This window comes from Castor canadensis, chromosome 9, assembly GCF_047511655.1.
Source record: "Castor canadensis chromosome 9, mCasCan1.hap1v2, whole genome shotgun sequence".
Classification (NCBI taxonomy): Eukaryota; Metazoa; Chordata; class Mammalia; order Rodentia; family Castoridae; genus Castor; species Castor canadensis.
The window spans coordinates 110845849-110859278 of NC_133394.1; the positions used below are offsets into that span (position 1 = coordinate 110845849).

Consider the following 13430-nt stretch of genomic DNA (forward strand, 5'->3'; position numbering starts at 1 on the left):
TCTGCATGAGAAAAATCTGCCCAGAGTGAATTGAAAATTTCCTTATCCTTAAAAACAGAATTAAATTCTGGATCTGCTTTGGCCTGCTTGGGAGAAAGGCCCAGTGGAAACACTTAGGAGTTATTTGGTAAAGAGTCGTTGAGCACAGTGTTCTCCAGACTTACAGAATCCACATTCAATTACAGCAGTGAAATTGCTTTCCAATGGAATATGTAACACGATGGGGTGGTTTAGAGTGAGACAAGCATGCAGCATTGTTGTGGTTGCCTTCGTACCAGCTGGTGACATCGTTACCATCTCTTTCGTCCACACCAAACTTGTCCTCTTGGTGTGTTCATGGGTGGCTTATAAGTGTCTCCTCATTCCCTCTTACCATGTGTTACTCATCTTCTGCAATGCCACCATGTTCTGCCTTTATCAAGAGTTTCCACCAGGGAAATTACAGGCAATTTCCAGACTAAGTAAGCAGCAAAGAACCAGGCAGAGCCTAATAGGTAGATGCTGCAGGTATCTGCTCTGAACAAAGTAAATGGGGAGAATCTCCAACCCCTATGGATTCGTCTAACACACAAAGTTAAATTGAGGCCAATCTGCCTCCATGTACTCTATGAGGTCAATTAATCACTTCATTGTTCATTTAATCATTTACTGACTGAACTTTCCTTTGCAAATGAGTATGTATCAAACCCTGAAGGGTATCAAAACCTGAAGGCGATTTTATAGGGAAGTGCTTTTCAATTTAGATATTGTTTGTTAAACTTTGTCCTATCAAATCCAATGTTTGTTCAAGGACATTTGCAATAGCCCAGGATATTTGTAAGTGTTGAACAGCAAACTGGTCCTACCAAGCCTTTCACTGCCCTCTCCCATTACCCCATATGAGTTAGGGAATAATACTGATTTTGTGTGTATGTGTGTGTGTGTGTGGTACTGAGGCTTGAACTCAAGGCCTGCACCTTGAACCATTCCACCAGCACTTCTTTGTAAAGGGTTTTTTTGAGGTAGGGTCTCGAGGAACTATTTGCCAGGGCTGGCTTCAAACCACAATCCTCCTGATCTCTATCTCCTGAGTACCTAGGATTACAGGCATGACCCACCAGTGCCCAGCAATAATACAGATTTTTATGGTGTAATAATCTTGTAGAATCTAGACATAGCCTAGTAGGGGGATGGACAAAATCATTTGTTTTTAGATTAGTCTAATCATGGATTCAATCCAGCCACCTAAAGTATTTCAAGGGTTGGGAGAGAAAGAAGGGGAACTCATAGCATTGTCCTAATCCTGAATTCCCTGGTGGTGACTTTTATTCAGAGTATTCCTGCATTCACATGTATTTAAATAACTCTTGTTTCTCCTGGAATATTCTGCTTCTTGGAATAATGAAGTTTGGAGGAAGTACTTCAATTTTAGCATAATTAATTTCTAAATTACGCTATGGTTATTGGTAATAGGATATACACACAGACCAGTGGAACAGAATAGAACGTCCGGAAATCTACCCACACATGTATGGTCAATGGATTTACCAGAAAGGCAGTGTTAATGATTCAGTTGGAAAAGGATGGACTTTTCAATAAATTGTTCTGAAGCAACTGGATATTCCTTGAAGAGGAAAAAAAACCTTGACCTCTACCTCACAGAATACACAAAAATTCATTCAAGATGGACCAAAACTCTAAACATAGAAAAGAATTTATGTGCAAAGCTTGTAGAAGATAACAGAATCTTTACAGCACTGGCCTAGACAAAAGGTTACTAGGCAGGACTCAAAAGGCACAAGTCATGAAGATAAAAAACTTGCTAATGTAAACTCTATTAAAAATTAAGAGCATCAATTCAGGCTGGCAGTCCACCATGTGGACTCCAACATCTGCCCCTGGCCAAGGCTGGGGACTCTGCTCCCAGTCTTGTCGCTTGGGAGATGGATGCACGTTAAAACAAGTGGAGTTTTGCAAAGCTGAGGCACCCATATCTCCACAATAGAACCTTTCTGCAGGCCTCATGTGGCTTTGATTCATAAGTGGCAGCTTTAATCCCCTCCAAATCTCTGAACACAGCTGTATTCTTTCCAGAACAATCCGAGATCCCCTGAGCTTTGAGGTCAGCCTGCCAAGCCTGTATGTGTGGGAAGGAGGATGGAGCAGCAGGGGTCCCTCAGAGAGGTGGGTGAAAGGAGTTCAAAGTCCAGCCAGATCCGGTTATGTGGTGTCCAAACCCTTTGGGGTTCCAGGGCTCTGGAGGAAGCCAGGATAGGGTGAGGCCCAACCCTTTTCAGGGTTCTGTATTTGTGCAGCCAGACTAGGAAATGTCTGAGACAGACAGCCAGAAGCATGCATCAATACAACCCAGCTCTGCTCCTCACATCCACTTTTGCAAAAGAAAAACCAAGACTCCAAGGCAAGGTGTATGCTTTGTATTCAGATCCATGGTTTGGAGGGAAGGAAGCATGAAATATTTTTAGAGCTTTCAAAATGTACATTGCTTTGCACATTCTTACAAAAGGAAAAAGAATTAAAATATCCCAAGGGATTAAATGAAATTACTTCTAATACTTGAGATGAATGGGAAAATCTTACATACTGGGGTCATTTCCTTTTGGTTTCAAGAAATTAGTCTGTGCTAAAAATAGCCTTTTGCAAAAGGGGTGACTTCGTGTCCTCTGAATGCTGATTATGCCAGCAAACTTTCCAGGCCTAGAGGGAAGGTTGTCCCTTTCCCAGGCCCCTGGTGCAAGATGACCCTGCAGTCAGATCTGTGACAAGGCTAGAAGACCCCCCAGGCCGCTGGCCTTTGCAATTCAGAGGAATAATCAACTCATTCATCCAAGAAACAGGGCAGAACATGGAGGATGGGCCAGGCCCAGCTCTGGGGCAGCATATTGTTCCCCACAGGGACCTCACAGGCCTCTGTGCACTGTCCTGAGTCTCTCTGAAGGACCCTAGTAGCTGGACCCTGGTATTCAGAATTAGCAGAAGCACAATAGTAAGTACTCCACTAAAAAGTAGGTGTGCGTGTGAATGTTGGGAGGCTGGTCTCTCCAAAGGAAGGAGCTGTAAGCAAGCACATGCTCTTGCAGTACTCTTGGCTTCAGAAGTGTACACTTCAGGGAGGGACTGGAATTCACCCAGTGAGTTTGCTTGTATCTGAATTGACCCTGCTGAGCCTTTCCTGTGACGTCTTATTTAAGCATCAGTCAGTTGGTTAGAGGAACCAGCAACTGTCTTCTCTAAAGGACCATTTGGCCAATATTTTAGGCCATATGGTCTCAGATGCAACCTCTGGCCTTGGCCATGGTGGTACAAGGGCACTGCAGACAGTAGGTAAACAGATGGGCATACCTGTGCTCCAGTAATACCTTATTTATTTATTTAGGCAGTATCGGGATTTGAACTCAGGGCCTCATGCTTGCTAGGCAGGCACTCTACCACTTGAGCCACTCTGCCAACCCTATTTTGTATTGAGTATTTCAAGATAGGGTCTCATGAACTATTTCCCTGGGCTGGCTTTGAACTGCCATCCTCCTCATCTCCAAGAGAAGCTAGGATTACAGGTGCGAGCCACCGACAATAATACCTTATTTTATGGACACAAAAACATGAATTCCTTACAATTTTTATATATCATGAACTATTATCCTTTTAATTTTCTTTCCCTCCCCTTGTGGTTTTTTTGTTTTTGTTTTTTGTGGTACTGGGGATTGAACTAAAGGCCTTGCACTTGAGCCATGCCCTTGGTCCTTTTGCTTTTAGGGTTTTTTTTTGTTGTTGTTGATCTGTTTTTTGGTGGGACTGAGGTTTGAATTGAGGGCTTCATGCTTACAAAGCAGGCACTCTACCACTTGAGCCACACTTCCAGTCCATTTCACTCCTGTTACTTTGGAGATGGGGGTCTCACAAACTATTTTCCAGGACTGGCCTCGGACCATGATCCTCCCAATCTCATTTTCCCAAGTCATTAGAATTATAGGCATGAGCCACCACACCCAGCTAGTTTTTCAGATAGGGTCCTCCTGCTAACTTTGCCCGGCCGACCTTGAACCACCTCCTGAGTAGCTGGAACCACAGGAGTGCAACACCACATCCATTCTTTTAATTTTTTTCAAACCATTTAACATGCAAAGACCATTCTTAGTGCTCAGGCCACGAAAATATAACTAGAGGGAGGAGCAGTTAGCTCACAGGCACTCCTTTGCTGACTCCAGAACGAGAGCCATCCAACTGTAGAGCAAAAAGGATGCACACATGGATGTTGATTCTGAATAAAGACCTCCTTACAGAAGGGAGCTATGACAGAGAAGGTGAGGGCTGGCTTCCAGAATCAAGGGCATGGGGAGGAGTCATCTGGCCTCTTGGTGGCCCCATACCTGTTGACTCTATTCAGGCAGGACCTCGAGGGGACTCCCCCAGCCACAGACCTTAACACTGAGAACCATGGGAACGAGCCCTCTCCTTGGAGGAGACACTGTTCTCCTTTGCCCAACTACGGTGATCTTCCTCCGTGCCCAGGGCCCTTCTGTTCCAAGGTGCCTCCTCCCCAACCCTGGGGCACCCAGCACTCCATGCTTTTCACCTCATCCTGCCTGATGGCTAGGGACTTGTTCACAGGATCGCCTTGGTGCTCAACACGTTTTCAAATAACCTTAGATTTTTTTTTTATTTTATTACCCAAGGAGTGGTTGTTTGTTTATCCCCCCCTCCACCCAAAAAAAGACATTCTGGTAAATAAAAGAAGAAAAACATTAAACATTTTGAAATGAAAATGTCACTGAATTAATGGAAATTTCCTGGATAATGTGAAACAGCTGGTAAATTAAAACTCACTTAAGCATGGTTGGGAAAGAAGACAATTTTGTGAACAACAGATTTTTCTTCCTTAATGTTTTTATTGGTTTGTTTCAATGCTTGCACTCCTGAAATCATGCTGGTCACCGGAAAAAGCCACTCTACTCTGAAACTTGCTTCAGATAGTCCACAGAGGGGATGGCCTCATAAACAATCCCATACTCACGTTCTAGAATGGCAACTAATGCTAAGAGCTGCTAAAAGGTAGCTTTGTGTCTCTCTTGTAGGTCCTTCCATAGTGACACCCCCCAAGGACATCTGGAATGTCACTGGCGCCAAAGTGTACTTGAGCTGTGAGGTCATCGGAATCCCAACCCCAGTCCTCATCTGGAACAAGGTCAGTGGCACAAACTTCAAGAAGACATCGTGGCCTGACAGTTTCTCTTGAACTGCCGCAGGGTATGGTAACATGAAATCCTCAGCCTGTTCCATTGCCTGCTGCTCCTCAAAGCCCCATGGCAGTGCCATAGCAGGGATCCTGAGAAACTGGAAGAACAGCAATGCTGAACCCCAGCCCACCTTTGGGTATGTGTGCACCTGCGTGAACGTGGGTGTGCACCCAGGGGAAGGAGTGTGAGTTCCTGTCTTTCTACCCCAAAATGTTGTCCCCGACATTTGTCATTGCATTAGTCTCCTCACTTGAGACTGAAGCCATAGACATTTGGCTGATCCTTTGGGTTCTGTCTGGTGAGAGCACTAACCCACGTTGCACACAGGAGTGGGAGGCCTGGCTAAGGAAGTAAAGAAAGCACAGCTCTGGAGCCTTCTGTTAACATGGATTTTTTTTATCAGATTGCCTGTGTGCTGAAAAACAGGATGAGTAAGTCTTAAAGGCAATGAGAGTGGGACGTAAGGAGGGGGACCTAGCCCAGCTACCAAGGCTGTGAGCCCCTAAGTTAGGGACAAAGTAAGCCACTCTAGAACAGAGCATTCAAAAGGAACAAGAGGATGAACATCAAAGGAAAAAATTTCTCCTCTTTGAATTTTGCTGAATGCTGGCCCCAAGTGGAAAAGTGTGATGCCCTTTTAATAAACGATCTCCAAAATGACTTTCCAAATGGAAAAAAAAAGAATGTGGGCTCTCTAGGCAGGTTGGCAGGGTCCTCTGTAAGCCAGGATTCCTCAGCCTCAGCACTATTGACATTTGGAACCAGATAATTCTTTATGTTGGGGGGCTGCCTGTGCTTTGGAAGAGGCGTTGCAGCTTCTCTGACCTCCACCCACTGGGTACCACCGGCACCCACCTCCCACCCCATTGCATCACACCCCCTTGTAATTGAAAATGTCGCCACAGTGCCAAATTTCACCTGAGGAGAGAAACCACTGCTTTAAACCTCAGGTTCCCTCCTCTGTATGATACAAGTAGCATATAATTATTATAAAGACCAAATAAATAATGCAGGCGAATCACTTGACTCACTTTGCCCTTTGAGCAGTGCTGTCTGGTGTAATTAGAGCCACATTTGAAGGACATCATATTCTCAGCATGTTAATAAAAGGGAAACATCTCATTTGCCATATCAAATACTTCACAATTACTCTTCAGTTACATTTTTGTTCTTTTATACTCTTTGAATTTTGAGTCATTCAACCTCACAACTATCCTATGAAGTTAAAAAAAAAAATCACCAAACTCGTGCTACCAAGCAGGAAGTTTAAGTAAAATGTTTACTTCTTCAGCCAGCTCTAAAATGGATGATGGTCTCTTATTTTGTTGCATGTTATGTGAGCAGAGTGACTTCTGAAACTACTAGGAGTTTTGGTTTTGGCCCTAGCAGTTAGAACTTTTTCTGTAGCAAACTAGCTGAGGGGGGAAAAAAAGAATAGGAAGGAAAAGAAAAATGAAGCAATTCCAGCCTCCAGGGCACCTGGATCCAGGCACACAGCTGTCATCAGGACTGAACTCTTGATCTTTGCTCTCAATATACCGGTTCCATTTTCTTCTACTTCAGACAGCTTCCTCCACAGTGGGCGATATTGTCACTGGCAGCTCTGCACTCACATTATTATCACAGCTTAAAGACCCCAGAGGAAAGAAAGGGCTTCCCCTCTCCCCTCAGCATTGTGAAAAAGCTCACCAGGTCTGACACATGCTAACCTCTGGCGCCCCCATGTGGCCAGAGGGGTGCAGCCACTAAGAAACCACCTGGTTTGAGCAGTCTTCAATGTTGATTAACTGGGAAAGCCTGGGGACTCAGGTGAGCAGACACAAGCTATACAACTATCCTTTACAGCTAAAACTTCTGCTTAAGGGAACAATGAAACTTCACCTCATTAAATTAGGTTTTAAAAACACACATGGAGAGCAAGGAAGAGCAGAAATGCAGCCGCAGAGGGCAGATGTGCCTCTCTAGGCCTCTACGGTACAACCTGCTGACCTTCCTCATTGCTTATTTGGAGGCTAGTAGTTGGCCAGGAGGAGGGGAGGTGGAGGACCATTTGCAGGGAATACTGGAAAAAGTTCCATTGTAGTTCTCTGTGGTTCCCCAGGGACACTTACACAATGAGAAGCCAGGGTGCCCCAAGTGTCCCGGGGCACATAACCTCACTGGCAAACTTAGCAAAGGATGTCTTTGGCCCTTGCTGTGCCGCACCCCAGGGGAGCAAATCTGTCCCAGGAATCTTTTCCTTGATACTTTCAGGACTGTAGGAGACAGATCCATGGGCCTCCCTGGGAATACCATAGCAGTCCTTGGGGTAGAGGGTAGGGGGAGTGAAGGGCAGGAAAAGAGTTGTGGGTAGGGGAGAAACAGGAAAAAATAGTTTTCTACAGACTTGCCAGAAAGGAGCAAAAACCCAGCTAGGATGCTCCCCGGATTTCCTGTCTTCACACTGTGATTTGCCACATGCATGGCCTAAAGCAGTGGTTCTCAAACTGCAGTCAGGACCCATCAGTGAGTCCTGCCATTAATGTAGGTGTCAAAGTCAGCATGTTCATACAGGAAAGAAAAAGTAGAACAGAAAATATGGTAAGGTGTCACATTTATTACTTATTACGGTATCATTTTATGAACCCCAAATCCCAAGGTAAAAAGTAATTTTTTGGACCATGATGAACACTTGCAGTAACTGACCTAGATAATTAAACTCTGCTGTAATCAAAGAATGGAGATATATTTAAGATCGCATATTGTTTCAAATCTTCTTTAAGCGCAGAACTTGTTTTGGATAGAAGTATTAGAAGCTTGGCTTGGAGATGCACACACCCCAGCACTTGGGAGGCAGAGACAGAAGGATCTAAATTTCCAGGCTAGCTTGAGCTACATGGTGAGACCCTGTCTCCAAAAAAATAAAAATAAAACCACCAGAAACTGAAATGAACTCATGTGTCTCCCTCTGAGCCTCCCCTGGTCGAACCTTTATATATCGAGCAGTGATTTAATATTAGGTAGTTTCTTTCCACCTTACAGATTCCCAAGGTGGAAATCTTGGGAATTCTCTGAGGCATTTTGCCCCCTGAATACCTGCAGAATTGTCTTAGAAACTATTTTTCCTCAGCCTGCATCGTTTTAAAATATTATGTACTTAAAAACATTTAAACTCTTTTTACTCAAGGGAGTTTGCCATTTAAGTATAACAAATTAAAAATTCTGGCACTTCTGTTTTGTACAGTGTGTAACTTTACAATGTTCATTAAAGTATACTGAGTTGTTAAAAATTATATTTAACAAGAACAACTTCTGTGTGCACAGTGGATCAGGTTGATTAACACAAAATGGGCCTCATACCAATACTAGGCAAGTGCTCAACCACTGATCTACACCTCCTGCCCTGGTTTTTGGGACAGGGTCTCATTATGTAGCACAGGCTGGCCTCAACTCACAATCCTCTTCCTTCAGCCTCTGAGTGCTGGAACAACAGTCATGCGCCACCACACGGAGTCATAAAACGCTTTTTACTAAGAGCTACATGATCTCATCTACCACTCAGTTGCTAAGATTCAGGATTTCTGTGCTGTTAGTGTTTCTTTTTCTGTCTTGGTCATATAACCCTTATAGGGTCTGGGATGCAGCAAATAAAGGCCAGAGGCATATTATTTTAGCCATCAAATCATTATTATCCCAAAATATTGTCTTTTTGCGGGGGCAGGGAGTGAGACGTGGGTTTGTCTGGGTTTTGTGCTTGCAAAGCAGGCACTCTACTGCTTGAGCCACACCTACGGTCCACTTTGCTCTGGTTATTTTGGAGATGGGGTCACATGCTTTTTGCCCTGACTGCCCTTGAACTCGATCCTCCTGATGTCCACCTCCTGAGTGGGTACAATTATAGGCACGAGTCACCGGCACCTAACCCTAAGTCTCATTTTGAAGTTTTTAAAAGCTGCACTAGTGTCCAACACTTCTGCTAGCTACTGGGAAACTGAAGGACAAGCATGCCTTTTCATGGTCGTCTTCATAGCATTCATATGAGAAAGACACTAAGTATATCCATTTTCTCTCACTGATGAAGGCGATGTGGGGAAAGTACAGCAAAAAAATGAACTTAATATTTGCTTTTATAGAAGCAAATGAAAGAGAAACTGCCTCCTTGATATTGCAAATCTTTCTAATTACAAAGGCAGTAACAATGAACAACTTGGCTCTTAAAAGAAGCCTAGTATAAAATGAACATTGTTTCATGTATCCTTTTTTTTTTAAAGAAATTCACCATTATTACAAGTCTTAAAATATTTGTATTCTGTAACTAAGCTGCTAAATGTGTAAGTATGACTTCCAAGAAAACATTTTTCTTCTGTGCATTTTTGTGTATTTTCCAAAGTTCATATAATAAACATAATCTGACCTGCAAAATGTGGGGAAAAGTAAGGATGCATTTTTGGCCTCAAGCCAAGGTTACTGAATTTCCTCTTAACTCAGCCTTCTGAATCTGATCATAGCACGTATAAGAGTAGGAAGCAAGTTTTGTCATCAAGAAAACAATCACAGCAGCATGTATTTGACAAACGTTTTTGATCTCAGATCTTCAGGAAATCGTTTGATGAACCTTTAGTTTTGAGAAGAAAGTAATAGAACTGGTTCTGGACTCACCTCCTATGTTACATTGATAAGGATAATACTGCAAGTGCTCCAAGGTCTTAAGCATCAAACTAGCACTGGGTGACAGTTTGTCAGTCAACAGAATTTCCAAGGATATGAGTGATGGCAGCCAGTGGCAGGAAAGGATGACCATCTGTATTCCCCAAACATGCAGAAAAGTACAGTGGTTTAAAACACATTGCTTAGATGAAATTGGAAGAAATGAAACAGGATGTATATTTTCGAAGCATTCAGGAAAATATGTAAGCCAACTGTTGGGTTTAGTCAAATCAGAAGTCTGGTGTACACCTTGGCAATTCTAGGGAATGTGGCCAATTTCCAAGTTGATATTTTGATGCAGAGAACTGAGGCTTTTCCTTGTTTCTGCAGGTAAAGAGGGGTAGCTATGGAGTTCAAAGGACAGAGCTCTTGCCTGGTGACCGGGACAACCTGGCCATTCAAACCCGGGGTGGCCCAGAAAAGCATGAAGTAACTGGTTGGGTGCTGGTGAGTAACAAGAGCTGGCAAGAATTTTATTCTCAGGATTAGACACAAGCAGACCTGGAGGAGTGCCAGATGTCCTGACAGCCTGAGAGTACTTATTCTTCCACACCACTCTAGAACAGCCCAACTATGGGGACACTGCTCCTCTTTCAGAGGGAACGTAGTTGATTGGAGGTTTTTAATGAGAACTGTATTTTTTCCCTGAGTTTAAAGCAAAATTCTCACAGGGAACTAAATGACACAAGCATTAACTATTTTGATTGATATTTTATCTTGATTTCATGGGTATTACGTAGATCATGCCCTAATCAAGGTTTCCCTCATTTTTAACTTATTCAATGTGATCAGAAGTTCACAACATTTCTTCAGAGTATGAAACATCTCAGAAGAGCAGACATGGTAGCTACACAGATCTCCAAACAAATGACTTATTGTACTTCTAGCTGTACCTTTGCTACAAATCCTCTGGTCATTTTATGGAAATTAGCAAATAATGACTTAATGGAAGCCAGTGGGGGGGGGGGAGAAAGACCACCACGGAGCAGCTAAAGATCCTTTTTCTTCCACAGGTATCTCCTCTCAGTAAGGACGATGCTGGAGAATATGAGTGCCATGCATCCAATTCCCAGGGACAGGCTTCAGCATCAGCAAAAATTATTGTAGTTGATACCATACATGAAATACCAGTGAAAAAAGGTACGTAATAAATCACAGCCCTTGAAAGAATGACTACTGCTTTTGCTTAAAGAACAGAACGATAACAAAGTACCCAACCAAGCTATTAATGAAATTCTATGTTAGGAATCCACAAGGGCATGAAGTACACTATTAAAACATAGACCACATGGCTGTAAAAGAATACTGGTATGGCTGAAGGAATGCTTTTCGCCTTAAAGAGTCAAAACTCAGGCTGGTGGAGTGGTTCAAGTGGTAGAGTGCCTGCCTGTCAGAGTGAGGCCAAGTTCCAACCCCCACTACCACAAAAAAAAAAAAAAATTGACTGGAATGGCTTATTTTCCTGTAACTTTCTATCTACATGGTATTTTTCTTTGTGTTGTGACTATTAAATTCCCATTTAAAGGGAAATGACTGTGGGCAATTTGGTCCTTGAGCTTTTAAGAGAAAAATCCAGGAAGGATAATATATTGGCAATAACCCATTCTCTTCTGCCTCCACTTCACTGCCAAAAAACTTTCTCTGAAGAACCCAGCCTGATGGCATCATAGCAAAGCTACTTTACATTTAGATGGTTCTATTGAGTGATGTCTGAGCTGGGACTTTCCCTTACACCCAAAAAAGAGCAAAATTTACCACCAGCATTTGTCAAACCCTTCAGTGTGCAGATCACTCAGCTAATGAATGAGAGGAAATATCAAGTGAAGATATGCCTAGTCAGATTCCCTTCAGCCACCATGTGTAAAGCAAAACAAGGAGATAGAGCAGCAGCTAAGTGTTGAGTCACGTTTGAGCCCCAGCTCTGCAACTAATGATTCTCCTCCCTGAGAGCTGAAATGCAAGGTTTTTGGCCTCTCTGGATCCCAACTTAGTGGTCTGCAAAATACGCTCTTCCATGTCTATAATAAGGTCCCCTTTTATACATAAACCAATACAGCAAAACTGCCTTCCACATCTAAAATTGTATAGCTCAATTTCCACAGAGCACTCTAGTGTATCATTTATACAATTACTCATATATCCTCTATCTTCATGGGGTTTTTGTTTTTCTTAACAGATTGGGGGTTTCTGGTATATGCTGAATCCTAGCATTCAGGAGGCTAAGGCTGGAGGATCATGAATTTGAGGCCAGCCGTCTCAAAGAAAGAGATACAGACAGAGAGAGAGACAGACAGGATCTCCCCAAGTTGCCCAAGCTGGCCTCAAACTCCTGGGCTTAAGCCATCCTCCTATCACAGCCTCAGGGTGCTGGGACTACAGGAACACCACCAATGTCCTGACCTTTATCCTCATGTTTTAACATCTTCATTTATGTGGAAACATCAAACTACCTGACAGAAAATCAACCATGTCCACATATAACTGACTTTTACTCTTTCTCTTTCAAACAGGTGAAGGTGCTGAGTTATAAATCTGCAGGATTTATTAGTCTACATATCTCAACCCCAGTACCGCAAAAAAAAAAAAAAAAAAAAAAAAGAGAGAAGAATATATTAGTCTACATATCTGAAAGTAGTAGTGGATAACTGTAACCCCTGTTCTTGTCTAATAACAAGTTCCTTTTACATCAAACCACTAATGCTTTAGTTATATTCACTGGTTTTACAAGGTGCTATACTCCCTTGTCTAGATGGCCATCATTTTTCTTTAATGATGTCCTAATCTTTGCTTTTCCTTTAAAAAAAAAAAAAAAACTTAAAAGAACATCTACAAAAATTTATTGTCTATCTACAGGAGAAAAAAGCATGCATGTCCACAAACAAAACAAATAAAATGCTTTTTATGGCAATGCAGTACACTGTGTGATTTTTAAAGCCACAGCACAGAAACAAGATACAGATATTCACAAGTGTCTTGTCAAGAACCTTTCACAGAGTTAAACACTCATCATTCGAGGTGCAATACTCATAGACATAAGTTCCTGAAACAACAGCTTGCATGCATAAGGCATCCGCACCAAAGAAATCTGGAAAGAGAAAAGAAATAATACTTAGCAAACTGTATCAAAGTGACCCTGCTCTTCTACACCAGATACAGGCAAAGAGTCAACACTACATACATATGAGGGGCTTGAGCACTCATCTTGCTATGCCTCTCAGTCGTTCTTTCTCCCAGGAGGCTTTGCTATTTTCTCTCTGCCAGACATAATTTATATTCACCCTCCTCTATTGATAAATAACAAAGGTTTAAAAAAAAATTCATTGTTTAAAATTCCTTGTGGAAAGCCTTATTATTTCAAAAAGACTTATAACATTTTAGAGAAATTATCACACCAGTTATTAGGAAAAATTATTAAACTGGTTCTAAGAAAAATTAATCTTTTCCTTAAAATAAGGAATCTTACAGACGCATGCTATCAACAAAATGCCCACTTGTTCCACCACACTAAATCTG

General features: G+C 42.4%; 2 protein-coding genes across 3 annotated transcripts in view; one reads left to right on the forward strand and one right to left on the reverse strand.

Annotated features, from left to right (window-relative positions):
* The window catches only part of Igfbp7 (insulin like growth factor binding protein 7), a 61723-nt gene extending 49198 nt beyond the window's left edge, over window positions 1-12525 (forward strand). Inside the window, exons 2-5 of the mRNA XM_020171812.2 lie at window positions 5070-5179; window positions 10248-10364; window positions 10931-11057; window positions 12428-12525. Coding sequence (XP_020027401.1) covers window positions 5070-5179; window positions 10248-10364; window positions 10931-11057; window positions 12428-12447 — 374 coding nt within the window. The 3' untranslated portion in view covers window positions 12448-12525. The remainder of the gene's footprint in view (window positions 1-5069; window positions 5180-10247; window positions 10365-10930; window positions 11058-12427) is intronic.
* A 206-nt stretch (window positions 12526-12731) lies between these two features.
* The window catches only part of Polr2b (RNA polymerase II subunit B), a 41167-nt gene continuing 40468 nt past the window's right edge, over window positions 12732-13430 (reverse strand). For both annotated transcript variants that reach the window (XM_074042166.1, XM_020171811.2), the window contains one exon: window positions 12732-13002. In XM_074042166.1, coding sequence (XP_073898267.1) covers window positions 12913-13002 — 90 coding nt within the window. In that variant the 3' untranslated portion in view covers window positions 12732-12912. The remainder of the gene's footprint in view (window positions 13003-13430) is intronic.